Source organism: Rattus norvegicus, chromosome 13 (genome assembly GCF_036323735.1).
Source record: "Rattus norvegicus strain BN/NHsdMcwi chromosome 13, GRCr8, whole genome shotgun sequence".
NCBI lineage: Eukaryota > Metazoa > Chordata > Mammalia > Rodentia > Muridae > Rattus > Rattus norvegicus.
Genome location: NC_086031.1, coordinates 33454306 through 33469701, shown reverse-complemented (window position 1 = coordinate 33469701; position 15396 = coordinate 33454306). Strand labels below are relative to the sequence as shown.

At 40.4% G+C, this 15396-nt stretch overlaps 1 protein-coding gene across 6 annotated transcripts in view; it reads left to right on the top strand.

Annotated features, from left to right (window-relative positions):
- The window catches only part of Ptpn4 (protein tyrosine phosphatase, non-receptor type 4), a 180150-nt gene that overhangs the window by 35256 nt on the left and 129498 nt on the right, over positions 1-15396 (top strand). For all 6 annotated transcript variants that reach the window (NM_001100479.3, XM_063272020.1, XM_017598667.3 and 3 more), the window contains one exon: positions 101-255. In NM_001100479.3, coding sequence (NP_001093949.1) covers positions 118-255 — 138 coding nt within the window. In that variant the 5' untranslated portion in view covers positions 101-117. The remainder of the gene's footprint in view (positions 1-100; positions 256-15396) is intronic.

The following is a 15396-nucleotide window of genomic DNA, read 5'->3' as shown; positions in this document are numbered from 1 at the left end:
TCCATATTTTAATCTGAAATGTGAATTAACTTTACTTTTTAAAGCTATAGCATGTCTTCCACTGTCCTTATATTTAGTGATTTCTGTTTTTTAAACCTAGGTTTTGTGCGGACAGTAATGACCGCACGTTTCCGATTGCCTGCTGGCAGAACCTACAATGTCCGAGCATCAGAGTTGGCCCGAGACAGACAGCATACAGAGGTGGTTTGCAACATTCTTCTTCTGGATAACACTGTACAGGCATTCAGAGTTAATGTGAGTATTTTGTTTTTTTCTCACCTTAGCGTTCATATCATCATCATTATCATTATCATCTTCAGTATCTCTGGATATTAGTCTGAATTTAGATTTATCTTAAAACTAAAACCATTAAGTTATAGTATAATTTAAACAGTCATAGTTAAGGAAGTCTTTTTGATGCAAGTTTATAAAAAGTATTCCTGCTCATTTAAACTGAGTCTTTCTTATATTTTTGGTTGTGAGCCTAGCCTTTAACGGCTGAGCCATCTCTCCAGCCCTTTTTTTTTTTTTTTTTTTTTTTTTAACTTGAGTATTTCTTATATACATTTCGAGTGTTATTCCCTTTCCCGGTTTCTGGGCAAACATCCCCCTCCCCCCTCCCCTTCCTTATGGGTGTTCCTCTCCCCACCCTCCCCCCATTGCCACCCTCCCCCCAACAGTCTAGTTCACTGGTGCTATCCACTGGCTGTTCACAAACAGCAGAACATCCTAGTTCATGAACAGATCAGTGGTCTATGGGTAAATTTATAAGGTGCACAAGGGTGCCAGAAAAGAGTTTCTTCTCTTAAATACCTTATATGTTTTTAGGAAAGCCATATTTGTACTGTCTGAATACAACTTTGGTTAAACAAAGATAAGTAGTAAGACTGATCTTTCCTAAGTATTGTCTAAAAAGATTTATTCAACAAGTATTTGTTCTTGTTATTATTGTCAAACTTCAGTTGTTCATTGTCATTTGAGTTTCACCTATGTGGTCAGTCGTTTTCATTGCTGCATGCTGTTTTTTGAATGAATATACCGTAATGTATCCATTTTCCTATATCTATTTAGTTAGTCTATTTTTTCTTGGTTTGTGTTTGGATTATTTCTACTATGGGCTTTTAAGTTCTTATTCATGTCTTAGTAATATATACGTGGACACATACACCTTTTTTATTTTAAAAACTTCAAATCTGTAGGGAATGGAAGAGTAGTGTTCCAAGGCTCCCTTTGTCCAGTCTGAGCTGGTGTTAACATTTTGTACATTTACCTTCTCTTTCTCGTTTCTCCCTGAACTTTCTGAAAGTAAGTGGTGGACACACCAATATGTATTTAGCATTTTGAGAGTCTTAACAGTAATACAAAATCATTGTCATACTCCCAAATTTATATTATTTGTATGATGCTAATTAATATGTAGTGCGTATTCATATCCAAGTCTCTGCCATGATGTATCATCTGATTCCTGATGCCTTCCTTGTGTCTCTCTAGACTTAATTTTACTTATTACATTCATGTGCATGGAATTTGGAGGCACACATGCCACAGTGTGAATGTGGAGGTCAGAGGACCACTTTGTGGACCTCGTTTTCTCTTTCTGCCACTTTTGCATGGGATTTGGAGACCAAACCCAAATGGCGAGGCTTGTGAGGCGAATGCCTTTATCCACTGTGCCATCTTGTTAGTCCTGCTTACTATATTTTTTTAACTTAAATTCTCTGAATATTACCTAGTATATAGCTTTAAAAATTCTAAATTTCATTTCATATTTGAAAACAAGTTGCAAAAGTACTGAAAATTTTATTATTTATAAGAAAATTAGTCAATAGCTCAGTGTGTTTTCTATTTCTTTTGTATTCTGTCTACTAATAGATGAAGAGTAGATTGCCAATCAGAATAAAAAGTAGAATTCTCATTCCAAAACCTTCTCTGTTCCTTCCACTAAGGTCAACAGAATCTTCAGTTCCTGGCCTTGAGCCTTGAGCCTCAGGTGCACCTCCTCTTACCATTCCATGCCTCATCAGGCTAGGACCTGCCAACAGGCCCTGACTCGTCTGGACTCTGCCTGGCAGGCAAACTTTTCTTTTTTTTCTTTTTTTCCTCTGCTTCAGAGACGCAGTAAAACAACTCCAGACAGTGTACCACATGCATACCTGATGCTCTTGGAAGCCAGAAGCCAGCATTGTATCCCCTTTTACTTATTGTGAGCTACCAAGTCATTACTGGAGTGCAGATATTCTAGAAGAGCAGCCCGTGTTCATAACTGCAGAGTCATCTTTCTAGCCCCCTATTTTTTAGCATAGAAATTTATTTAGTTTCCACAAAGTAAAGCAACAGCTGCTATATATGAAGAGTTAGTAATAGTGTTATCACTTTTTTCCTGAATGTGTAAATGTTTCCCTTTGTTTATGATAAACATCAAAGCTGATAGTTTTAGCTGCTTCTTCTGTAGTTTAGAAAAACTTCCCATGTACAAAGCAATCTGGAAGTAGATAATTTACATTGAATAACTACTTAATTTTAGCACAATGTTAGCTTACATCATGGATTCATTAATTTTTCTCTAACTTTTTTACTGATGCTTTGTGAATTGCACATCATGTATCCCGATCCTACACACCTCCTTGTCCCTCCATATCCACCCTTGAAAATCCTCCCCAAAAAGAAAACAAATCAAAAATCTCGCTGTGTAAGAAGCTGTGGTGTGTAACTGTGTGTCACGTAGTATACCCTTTTGCCCAAACAGCTTTAGTTGTAACTGTTCATTGCAATGAGTCATTGGTCTGGTTCAAAGCAAATGGCTTCTGCTACGATGTCAATATTGGATCCTCACTGGAACTCCTTTTGGATATCCTGTTGTTGCCCTGTGTCATGGAGATCCTGCAGCTTTGGTTCTGCCTGACTGTCCCCTTCACAATGCTTCAGCAGTTCATAAATGGGGTAGATGTTGGGGTGGGCCAACTCAAAGTCCTGGATCTGGTCCTGGGTGATAGTGGGTCTGTCTGTCCCTCAGGGCAACTCACCTATACCCATGCCACCAGGGTCAGCTCTGTAGTGCTGCACAAGGAAGGTACAGCCAGGTCCCACAAGTGCTGCAGCTGGTAAGGGGTAAGACCAGCTTTGCTCAGGCCTCAGACATCAACATGGCCCTAGGTGGCAGCCCAGACCAGGGAATTCCACATAGCCTTTAGTGGTAACATAAGCCACTGACATCAACATAGACCCAGACATAGCCCTTATGGGCCAGGACATCACCATGGCCTCAGGTAGCAGTGCAGGCTACTCACATCAGGCTGTTCCTCACCACCTCTGCGTCTCCATTTTCGCTTCTCTTCATAGTGCATGAACTGCTCAGCTTCTCTTTCTCTCCTCTCTCCCTCATAACTTCTCATCATAGTGGCACCTGTTTGTGCTGTGTCAGCAATGACATCTTCTTTTGAAAGACAGGATGATTAAATGTCTGTCCAACTCAAAGATTCCAAAGAAAATAAATCCCTTGCCAAAGTTAAGTACAGCACAGAAAAACAATAATTGACCATAGAGTTGTCTAATTTTATGGTTGAACCACCGCCAGATAGACCAATGATGAGAAGTTGTGAGTCTGCATTCTGAAGATGCTACTCTTCTTTTTGGGCTTGGATGCAACTCTGGGGGCCTTCACACAGTAGTCAGTTTTCTTAAAGAATGAAAGCGTAGTCTGGCTGGCACTTGAGATTATTACTGGATCTACTGATGGATAGTGTAACTCATCATTTTCTAAGGATCAAGAACAGCAACTGCCTTTGAGTTTCCAGTTCTCTTTTTCTACATAGCACCGGAAGCTTTTCTCCCACTCTCATCTCTTCTCATCTCTTGCTCACTTCTTTCTCTCTGATCATACCAATACTTAATTGCTTGTTTCTGCCATATGCCTGTCAGTACTTTTCCTTTCATAGTGCTAGTAATCAAACGCTAGGTCTCATCCATGCTAACGAAGCACTCTGACACTGAGCAATACGAGCACCATGCCATCATGGGTTTTATGTCACTTAAAATCTTTTTTGATTTTTGATTTTATGTATATGAATGTTTTGCTCTGTATGTATATTTTTTTAAATGCATGCCTGTTGCCTGTGGAGTTCAGAAGTGGTCGTTGGATTCCCTGTAACTGGAGTTGGTGGATGGTTGTTAACCCATCATGTGAATGCTGGGAACTGAGCCCAGATCCTCTCCAAGAGCAAGAACTGTTCTTTTTTTATTTTTAATTTTTTACTAGATATATTTCTTTACTTACAATTCAAATGCTATTCCGCTTCCCAGTTTCCTGTCCATAAGTCCCCATTCCCTCCCCTCCCCCTCCCCCATACGGGTGTTCTCCCTATACCTCCCCCTTATCCCCCCCCCATATTCCCCTGCACTTGGGGTTCAACTTTGGCTGGACCAAGGGCTTCCCCTTCCTCTGGTGCCCCAACAAGGCTATTCTCTGCTACATATGCAGTTGGAGCCCTGGGTCAGCCCATGTATAGTCTTTGGGTAGTGGTTTAGTCCCTGGAAGATCTGGTTGCTTGGCATTGTTGTTCATATGGCGTCTCGAGCCCCTTCAAGTTCTTCCAGACCTTTCTCTGATTCCCCCCAAGGGGGTCCTGTTCTCAGTTCAATGGTTTGCTGCTAGCATCGACCTCTGTACTGGATATGGTCTGGATGTGTCTCTCAGGAGAGATCTATATCCAGTCCCTTTCAGTATGCATTTTTTAGCTATGTCAATCTTATCTAGTTTTGGTGGCGCGCTCTATCTATCTATCTGTCTGTCTGTCTGTCTGTCTGTCTGTCTGTCCGTCCGTCCGTCCGTCCATCCATCCATCTATCTATCTATATATGGACCACATATGGGGCAGGCTCTGAATGGCCATTCCTTGAGTCACTGCTCTAAACTTTGCTTCCATATCCCCTCCTAGGAATATTTTTTCCCCTTTTATTTATCCGCATTTTGGTCATCCTTCTTCTTGAGCTTCTGGTGGTCTGTAGATTGCATCTTGGGTAATTTGAGCTTTTTGGCTAATACCCACTTACCAATGAGTGCATACCATGTGTGTTTTTCTGTGATTGGGTTACCTCACTTAGGATGATATTTTCTAGTTCCATCCATTTGCCTATGAATTTCATGAAGTCATTGTTTTTGATAGCTGAGTAATATTCCATTGTGTAGATGCACCACATTTTCTGTGTCCATTACTCTGTTGAAGGACATCTGGGTTCTTTCTAGCTTCTGGCTATTATAAATAAGGCTGCGATGAACATAGCGGAGCACGTGTCTCTTTTATATGTTGGGGCATCTTTTGGGTATATGCCCAAGAGAGGTATAGCTGGATCCTCAGGCAGTTCAATGTCCAATTTTCTGAGGAACCTCCAGACTGATTTCCAGAATGGTTGTAGCAGTCTGCAATCCCACCAACAATGGCGGAGTGTTCCTCTTTCTCCACATCCTCACCAGCATCTGCTGTCACTTGAGTTTTTTATCTTAGCCATCCTGACTGGTGTGAGGTGGGATCTCAGGGTTGTTTTGATTTGCATTTCCCTGATGACTAAGGATGTTGAACATTTCTTTAGGTGTTTTTTGGCCATTCGATAATCCTCAGCTGAGAATGTTTTGTTTAGCTCTCTCCCCATTTTTTAATAGGGTTATTTGGCTCTCTAGAGTCTAACTTCTTGAGTTCTTTATATATTTTGGATGTAGGATTGATAAAGCTCTTTTCCCAATCTGTTGGTTGCTGTTTTGTCCTAATGGCAGTGTCTTTTGCCTTACAGAAGCTTTGGAGTTTTATGAGGTCCCATTTGTTGATCTTAGAGCATGAGCCATTGGTGTTTTGTTCAGGAAATTTTCCCCAGTGCCTATGTGTTCGAGACTCTTCCCCAATTTTTCTTCTTTTAGTTTCAGTGGATCTGGTTTGATGTGGAGGTCCTTGATCCACTTGGACTTAAGCTTTGAACAGGGTGATAAGAATGGATCAATTTGCATTCTTCTACATGCTGACCTCCAGTTGAACCAGCACCATTTGTTGAAAATGCTATCTTTCTTCCATTGGATGGTTTTACCTCCTTTGTCAAAGATCAAATGACCATAGGTGTGTGGGTTCATTTCTGGGTCTTCAATTCTGTTCCACTGATCTATCTGCCTGTCTCTGTACCAATATCATACAGTTTTTTTTAAAAATAACTATTGCTCTGTAATACTGCTTGAAGTTAGGGATGGTGATTCCCCCAGAAGTTCTTTTATTATTGAGTATAGTTTTTGCTATCCTGGGTTTTTTGTTATTCCAAATGAATTTGCAAATTGCTCTTTCTATCTCTATAAAGAATTGAGTAGGAATTTTGATGGGGATTGCATTGAATCTGTAGATTGCTTTTGACAAAATGGCCATCTTTACTGTATTAATCCTGCCAATCCATGAGCATGGAAGATTTTTCCATCTTCTGAGATCTTCCTCAATTTCTTTCTTCAGAGACATGAAGTTCTTGTCATACAGATCTTTCACTTGCTTGGTTAAAGACACACCAAGTTACTTTATATTATTTGGCACTATTGTGAAGGGTGTCATTTCCTTAATTTCTTTCTCAGCCTGTTTATCCTTTGAGGAGAGGAAGGCTACTGATTTGTTTGAGTTAATTTTATACCCGACACTTTGCTGAAGTTGTTAATCAGGTTAAGTAGTTCCCTGGTGGAACGTTTGGGGTCACTTAAGTACACTATCATATCATCTGCAAATGATATTTTGATTTCTTCCCTTCCAGTTTGTATCCCCTTGACCTCCTTTCACTGTCTGATTGCTCTGGCTAGAACTTCGAGTACTATATTGAATAAGTAGGGAGAGAGTGGGCAGCCTTGTCTAGTCCCTGATTTTAGTGGGATTGCTTCAAGTTTCTCTCCATTTAGTTTGATGTTAGCTACTGGTTTGCTGTATATGGCTTTTACTATGTTTAGTTATGGGCCTTGAATTCCTGTTCTTTCCAGGACTTTTATCATGAAGGGGTGTTGAATTTTGTCAAATGCTTTCTCAGCATCTAATGAAATGATCATGTGGTTCTTATCTTTGAGTTTGTTTATATAGTGGACTACATTAATGGATTTTTGTATATTAAACTATACCTGCATCCCTGGGATGAAGCCTACTTGATCATGATGGATGATGGTTTTGATGTGTTCTTGGATTCGGTTTGCAAGAATTTTATTGAGTATTTTTGTGCAAATATTCATAAGGGAAATTGGTCTGAAGTTCTCTTTCTTTGTTGGGTCTTTGTGTAGTTTTGGTATAAGAGTAATTGTGGCGTCATAGAAGGAATTTGGTAGTGCTTTGTCTGTTTCTATTTTGTGGAATAGTTTGGACAGTATTGGTATGAGGTCTTCAATGAAGGTCAGATAGAATTCTGCACTGAACCCATCTGGACCTGGGCTCTTTTTGGTTGGGAGACTTTTAATGACTGCTTCTATTTTGTTAGGAGTTATGGGGTTGTTTAGATGGTTTATCTGTTCCTGATTTAACTTTGGTACCTGGTATCTGTCTAGAAAATTGTCCATTTCCTTCAGATTTTCCAGTTTTGTTGAATATAGGCTTTTGTAGTAGGATCTGGTGATTTTTTAAAAATTTCTTCAGATTCTGTTGTTATGTCTCCCTTTTCATTTCTGATATTGTTAAATTGGATACACTCTCTGTGACCTCTGATTATTCTGGCTAAGGGTTTATCTATCTTGTTGATTTTTCTCAAAGAACCAGCTCCTGGTTTGGATAACCAGTACTTTCTTTGTTGGGAGAACTGGTCTCTGATGATGCCAAGTAGTCTTGGTTTCTGTTGATTAGGTTCCTGCGCTTACCTGTAGCCATTGGGTTGTTTCTGGTGTTTGCTTGTCTTGCTGTTTCTGGGAGTGACTTGGCCCTGCTGTAGGCCTCTGTGTCAGCACTCATGTAGAACTGTTTTCCTGTTTTCTTCCAGCCTTTCCTGAGAACAGGTGCTCTGATTTCAGGTCTGTCGGCGTTCCTGGAGACTGTCTTCCAGCTGTAGGTGCGGGCAGGAGTCAAAGCGTCCTGCCCCTGATTGCTTGTAGGTCCTTGCAGTCCATGGGCACAGTTGGCACTATGCCATTCCCTCTTGGTTCTTGACTGTGGGCAGAGGGTAGTCTCCTCTGGCTTCTCAGGAGTATCCACACTTCTGAGGGTCCAGCTCTCTCCCCCAGGGGATTTGGGTGCAGGGAGCTATTTGGCCAGTTCAGTTCGGTCCTGGGCGCAGACCAGAACCACAGGTACCAACTGCTGTCTGTTCCTGTATCCCCGTGTCCAGAGGCACTGTGCAGTTTCCCCTTTGACCAGGGATGTGGGCAGAGGTGTGCAGAGGTGGCAGTCTGTCCTTCGGGCTCAGTGGTCAGCTCTCTAACCCCGTGGGATTGGGTGCAGGGAGCTGTGAGATGGTAGCAGTTCACTTATGGGCAGAACCAGAAATAGGAAGTGCCCTGACACAGAGGATTCTGCCTTTGTATATCCTGAATCTACTAACCAGGTCACTTGATACCAGAAAAGTGTCTTACCTCTGCTCTCAGGTGTGGCGGTGCTTGTCTTCCTGCTCTCAAAAAACTGTTCTTAACTACTGAATCATTTACTGTCTAGCTCCAGTGCCACTTATTTTTATTATTGTGTAATTCTTTTATTTTGAGACAGGTTCTTGCTGTGTACCCCTGGCTCACCTGGAACTCACTATACTAGTATACTAGACTGGCCTTGAATTTGTGTTTTCTGTAATAGTTACTTTTAACTGTCAACTTGTACAATCTAGAATCACCTAAGAAGATAGTCTTGCGATTGTCTAGTTTAGGTTGGTTTGTGGCCACGTTTATGATAGATTTTGCTTAATTGCATTAAAATTGAGGTAGGAAAACTTAACATGAATGTGGGTGATTCTATTTTATGAAGTAGGCAAAAAGGAGGGAGGGTGTGTATATGTGCTCTGTTTACTTGTGGGTATACTATGACTAGATGCTTCAAGTTCCTGCTGTCTTAACTTCACACCAATGATGGAGTATACGCAGGAGTTCTGAGCTAAAATAGGCACCTTCCCCCTTTTTTTTTCCCCCTCGGGGCTGGGGACCGAACCCAGGACCTTGCGCTTCCTAGATAAGCACTCTACCACTGAGCCAAATCCCCAACCCCCACCTTCCCCTTAAGTTGCTCTGTTCAGGTTGTTTTATCATGGCCACAGAAAGCAGCTAGGATATAGTCTTGCCTCTGCCTCTGTCTCTGTCTCTATCTCTTGAGTGCTGGGAGTACCGGCATCACCACGGTGCCTGTATTATATTACTTGTAGTTATTATGAGACAATTTATATTCTTAATTATATTTTGTATGAAAAGTCTACTAGTTTTGCAAAAATCCTTGGACGCCGACTTAGATCTGGTCCTGGATTATATGATTTCTAGGTATCAGATTGTTAGTTTAAATATATCCAAGATCAAAATTAAAACTAAGAATTTTAAACAGTTGCTATGCAATAACAGTGTAATATAGGGAGGCGGCTTAGTATAATAAAAAATTGGGGCTGAGGACATGCGTCAGTGGTAGAGTCAGTACTTGAGGTGGTAGGCTTAACCCTCAGCACTGGAAAAATATTACTAATATTTTCGTGATGGTATATACCTATAATCCCAACATGTGGAACCTAAAGAAGGATTTTCAGTTCAATGACTACAAGCATTATACAGAGTTCCAGTATAATATTGGTTACCAAACAAGCAAACAAAACAGTACATGGACCCCAGTACCTTTGCCCATTAAGCTATCTTACTGGCCTTAATTTAAAAAAAAAAAAAAAAGGTTCAGTTATGCTTTGTTTCCACTTGTGTTTTATTAACGAGTTTTTAAAAATAAGTTTAAAAAAACATTTCTATTGTATGCGTGCCTGCATGTGTGTGTTGTGTGCATGTATATGTATGTACATGAAGGCCAGAGGTAAATCTTGTGTGCCTTCCTCAGTTACTTTCTGTTTCATATTTTGAAATCTTATAAAAATCACTACTTATCTTTTTGAAGTTGCTATTGTCTATTATGAAGGTCTATTCCTGGAGATATTCTTCATCCAGAAAGGTGATCCAAGTCTATCTTCTGTTAATGACCAAAGGATTTTGGTCTTTTAAGAGCCATTATAATTATAACATGGAGGGAACTCTCCCCTGTGTCCTGTTGGTCTTCAGAAGAGCATCTTTATAAATAGGTACCTCATGTACCATCCAGGTTAGTTAATTACATTTTAAAATGCAGAATCCTTTTAGTTTTCAGTAAAGATATACACATGCATATATGTGAACTGTGTATGCAAAATGAATCAGGTTATAGTTCTTGTAAGGAGTCCCAGCTTGGCTGTGGACTTTCCCCTTTTCACCACATTAGCTTTAATTACACTCATTCAGTCCTAGGTTCCATACAGTACAGCTATGGTACTGTTGAAGCTAGAGTTCACATAGTTTAAGGTCATGAAACTGCTTTCTGAAGAGTGTGGGTCTCCGCCTATGTCTATAGAGCAGCTGCTTGGTCTTCCCTATAGCCAGGTCTCAAACATCTCTCTTCCTTCTTAACCTACCAAAAAGGATGTTTGATTAGTTAGGCAGTTATTGTTGTCTTAAAACTCTAGCCACAAAGCTTAATACATTGTTAGGATTAGTCTTTACTTGTAAAAATAGTTTACCCTAAGGTATCTGTAGATGTATTTATTATCCCTTGAGCTATAGCGATTCTCCAAATGCCTTGTTCTTTTACTGGTGAAACAAGGGAAATTGAAGGGCTGGCAGTAATAACAGAGAGACTAAAACCACACATAAACTTTGGAATTGTTTCAGTATACTATTTTTATCATTCACTGACTCAACTAATCAAATATTAATTAACTGCCTTTTAAAAACATCCTACTGAGAATTGTTAGTACATGGCAAGTCTCTCCCTCAGCTGTTTTCTTTTATTCTCATCTGGGCAATTTTATCTGCTCTATTTGTCACCCTTTTAGTGGCAGCCTGTAAGGAATATGGCCATTCTGCACATCGCCTGGCTTTACAGGCTTTCCTTTGAAATGTGGGTAGAAACTTTTGTGACCTTGAAGTTCTTATAATCTGCATGCCTGCAAAACCCTTATGTGAACAAAGTCAAGCTTTTGCTGCCAGCATGAGTGGTAGCTGACCATAGTTGAAGCAGGCTCCTTGTTCCTGATACTACTGGGTTCATAGAAAATGCTTCTGGGAGTGGTCTGGTGCAAGCAAGGTTGCACTCTCTATGCTCAAGGGAAAGTCTTTTCCAATGAGTTTTATACTTTTAAATTCTTGACTCTGGCGTGGGTGGTAGTCTCACTGATTCTAAGGCATCATCAAGGACGTTTTCCTATGTTCCTGGTACAAAATCCTAGGCTTTTAAAACGACCTCCCAATTTCTTTAGCAACTGCAGCCTATTGTCAGCAAGTTTTAAATGCCAGACTACATAAATTTTTGGCCAAACTATGTATTTTTCCCAATCTTTTTTTTTTTCTGTCCTGTGTGCTTAAAAACAAACAAAAGGCTAGCAATGACTGTACTATTCACTAACCATTCATAGCCTGAGTGCTGGATTTCTTCCATCAGATTAATTAATACATCACCATTAAATTCTGCTTCATTCACAGTCTCAGGCACAGACAAGATGCTAGTTTTTTTGCTACACTATACAGTGGAATGCCCTCTAGTCATATAGTCTTTATTCTCATCCCAAACCTCATGAACCTGACCTTCATTGTCTACAGTCCTGTTAGTCTTTTCCCACCTTTAAATCCCCCCTACATCATGCTGTGGCCTATGTAGCTCTTTTCATCACAGTTTCCCACACTTTTCCCTGAATGAACACCACTTTAGAAAAAGAACCCTGTGGTTAGGCAGTGGCAGTATCTATCTCATGTCGTGACTTCCACTTTTCTGTTAGCTTTTCATTTCTGTTATACCCGATAGTGAAACAATTTACTGTGATTTCATGGTCTCTTGATGTGTTAGGTAGAACATCATAATGAGATCTGTAGTAAAACAAAGCTGCTTTCTTGGTGAACACCAAGAAGCAGAAAGACAGGAAGGATCCAGGGCAAGATGCAGCCCCTAGTACCTTACTTATTCAATCCCTCCCCAAATAGCATACCCAGCTGAGGATCATCTCTTCAACATATGAGCCTGTGGAGGATATTTCATATCTAAATTATAAAATATGCACACGTTTTCTGTCTCTTGCTCATGATACCTTCATGACCTGTACTCTGCCAGCAAGAAGGGTGTTGGTATATGTGGTCCCTTTGCTTTGTACTTTCAGAGCCGTTGTTCAAAATGAAGGGCTTTTGGTTTAAACTTACCCAGTCTGTTTTATTGTGGTGTTTACAACAGAAAGTTAATGAAGCAAGGGATGAACTGATTATTTCTTTTTTCATTTGCATTTTTAAAATAATGAGCCCAACTTTTTCCAATATGGCCACATTAGGAAGAGGGACAAAGAGATCCAGCAAACCACTCGTCTGGTTTCCTCTTTCAAAGACTATTTTTACTTATTATGTTTGAGTGTTTTACCTATATGTATTTATATGCAGCATGATCATGTAGTGCCCATGAAGGCCAGAGTGAGAGCATGCAATCCCCTGGAACTGGAGTTATAGGTAGTTGTGAGACATCCTATGGGTGTCGTGGTCTGAACCCAGGTCCTGTGCAAGAGCAGCCAGTGAGTGCTCTTTTTTTTTCTTTTCTTTTTTTAGGAAGGGCCTTGCGCTTCCTAGGCAAGCGCTCTACCACTGCGCTAAATCCCCAACCCCCAGTGAGTGCTCTTAACTGCTGAAACACCTCACTGGTCTCTCACTTGTGTTTTTAAAATCTTCTTCCTCCTCTTTTTTTTTTTTTCAAAGCTCATTGCTTTTGAAACTAAACTTCTCTCATGGATTGTAGTATTTCTTTCCTCTTTAAGGGCTTCTACCTGTTTATCTGTGTCATCCTGTATTTCCTTAAGGGAGTTACTTATGTCCTTCTTAAAATCCTCTAACATCATGAGTTGTGATTTTAAATCAAAATCTTGCTTTTCTGGTATGTTGGGGTTTCCAGGGCTTGCTGTGGTGGGGGAACTGTGTTCTGATGATGCCAAGTAGCCTTGGTTTCGTTGCTTAAGTTCCTGCACTTGCCCCTCGCCATCTGCTTATCTCTGGTGTTAGCTGATCTTGCTGTCTCTGACAGTGGCTTGACCCTTCTATAAGCCTGTGTGCCAGCACTACCAGGAGACCAGCTCTCTCCCAGGGGGATCTGGGTATAGAGAGCTGTGGCACAGGGTTAGTTCATGGCATAGACAGAAACTGGAAGGATCATGCCCCAGACTGCTCCTCAGTTCCTGTGTCTTCTTGGGCTGGGAATGTGAGCAGATATGGTGGTCTCACCTGTGTATCACCACTTCTGGTAGACCAGATCCCAACCCCGCCCACCACCACTACCCCCCTGCCCCCGCCATCCTCCCAGGGATCTAGGTACAGAGAACTGTGGCACAGGGTCAGCTCAGGGCACTGGCAGAAACTGGAAGCAACTGTAGTATTTCTTATATTGTTCCTTTTAAATTAACAAGTAGCACCATCAGGAATCCATTTGCTAATCCAGACATACAAATGTGATGTGTCATTTGTGTCATTTTTTCCCCTTTCCTATAGTCAATTCCCTTTTTACTAATCTACTACTTTGGAATTGGTCCATATGACTTTGTCATCCGTGATACTGTAATTTAGGTCATCAAAATACTATTAGTATACTATCTCTTAATTGAACTTTCTGCTTTTTAGATTTATTTTTGTTTTATGTGTGTATTTTGCTGCATGTATGTCTATATAGAGGTTAGAAGAGGGGCACTGATCATTCAGAACTAGAGTTATGAATGGGTGTGAGTCACCATTTGAGTTTTAGAAACTGAACTCTGGTCCTTTGTAAAAGCAACAAAGGCATTTGGCCACCTTTCCAGTCCTTTTTGTCTTTATTATTAACATCTCCATTTCACCACACAAAACCACACGGCAGCTTTTGTTTCAAATTTTAAAAACTTTAATGTATTTTAATCAGTTTATTATTTGCATTTAAACTGGAAGTATAGCAAGAAACATTTCATTTTAAATGTGTACATGTTTTGACTGCATGTATGTCTGTAGATACTTGTGTGCCTGCTGTCCAGGAAGGTGGGAAGAGAGCATCAAATCCCCTTGAACTAGAGTTACAGATGGTTGTGAGCTACTGTGTGGGTACTGGGAATGGAACCTGGGTCCTCTGCAATATCAGCAAATTCTTTTTTTTCCCCTCCCCCAGCAAATTCTTTTAACCCCTGAGCCATCTCCCCAGCCCCACCTATGGAGCTTTTAAGAAGTAATCTGTAATCTTTTCCCTGGACCAATTTAATCAGAATGGGGAAAAGGTAGAGAAGATGCATCAGTACTTAATTTTGTTTTAATGCTGGTAACCAAAAGGGCACTGACACTATTTGAAGCACATACTTCCTTCACTGGTTGTCAGTCTTAACACAGTTTTGACCAGTAAGACGTGATATGTAGTCTTTTTGCGTGGTAAGTTTACAAGTATGTTTGTTCTCTTGGACATCATCGGGTATGAATGGGGATCTTGGATCTGCTAGTAATGCTACTAAAGGCCTGCGAGTGCAGCCAGCACTGGAAGGCAGATGAGGTAGAAGGGAAGGAACCTAGTTCTCGATTGTTTCTCATTGGCTGATTAGCTCTACCTTTATACTTTACATTATAGAAAACAATGTCCTCTCAACTCTGAGATTGTTTCTGACTTTATTTAGAATATTTCTGACTACAGCCAATGAGAGGAAATTTTAGTGATAATAAAATATACCACTACTGTATTTTTCTAGTGAACATATTTGATGTGTTTAAGCTATTTCCTTCAATATTGGATTTTATTTTGGTGTTTAGGTATCTGAAGTAGTTGATTACTGTTTTTGCTTAATGCTTACAGATTTAGGCTGGGCAGATGGTTTTGTTGGATGTAAAGAATACAAGTATGAGGGTCTAAAATTAGACCTTCAGTACTCATCTATATAGGTGCAAACAGCACCTATCTAACTTCAGGATGGGGTGTGGAAACAAGAGGATCCTGGGAACTTTCTGTTTATCAGGTTTATCCTAAATGGAGCATCAGGTTCAGTGATAGTCTGTGACTCAAAAATAAGAGAGGGCGTGGTAGGCAAGATGGCTCCATGGGAAGAGGTATTTGCCAACAATCTTAACTTCTGAGTTTAATCACTGGAACTCACATGGTAGAAGGTGAGAATTGACTCCTGAAAGTTGAACCCTAACCCCCACATATGTACCGTAGCATGTACATATGCTCTTCTATAGACATAAGT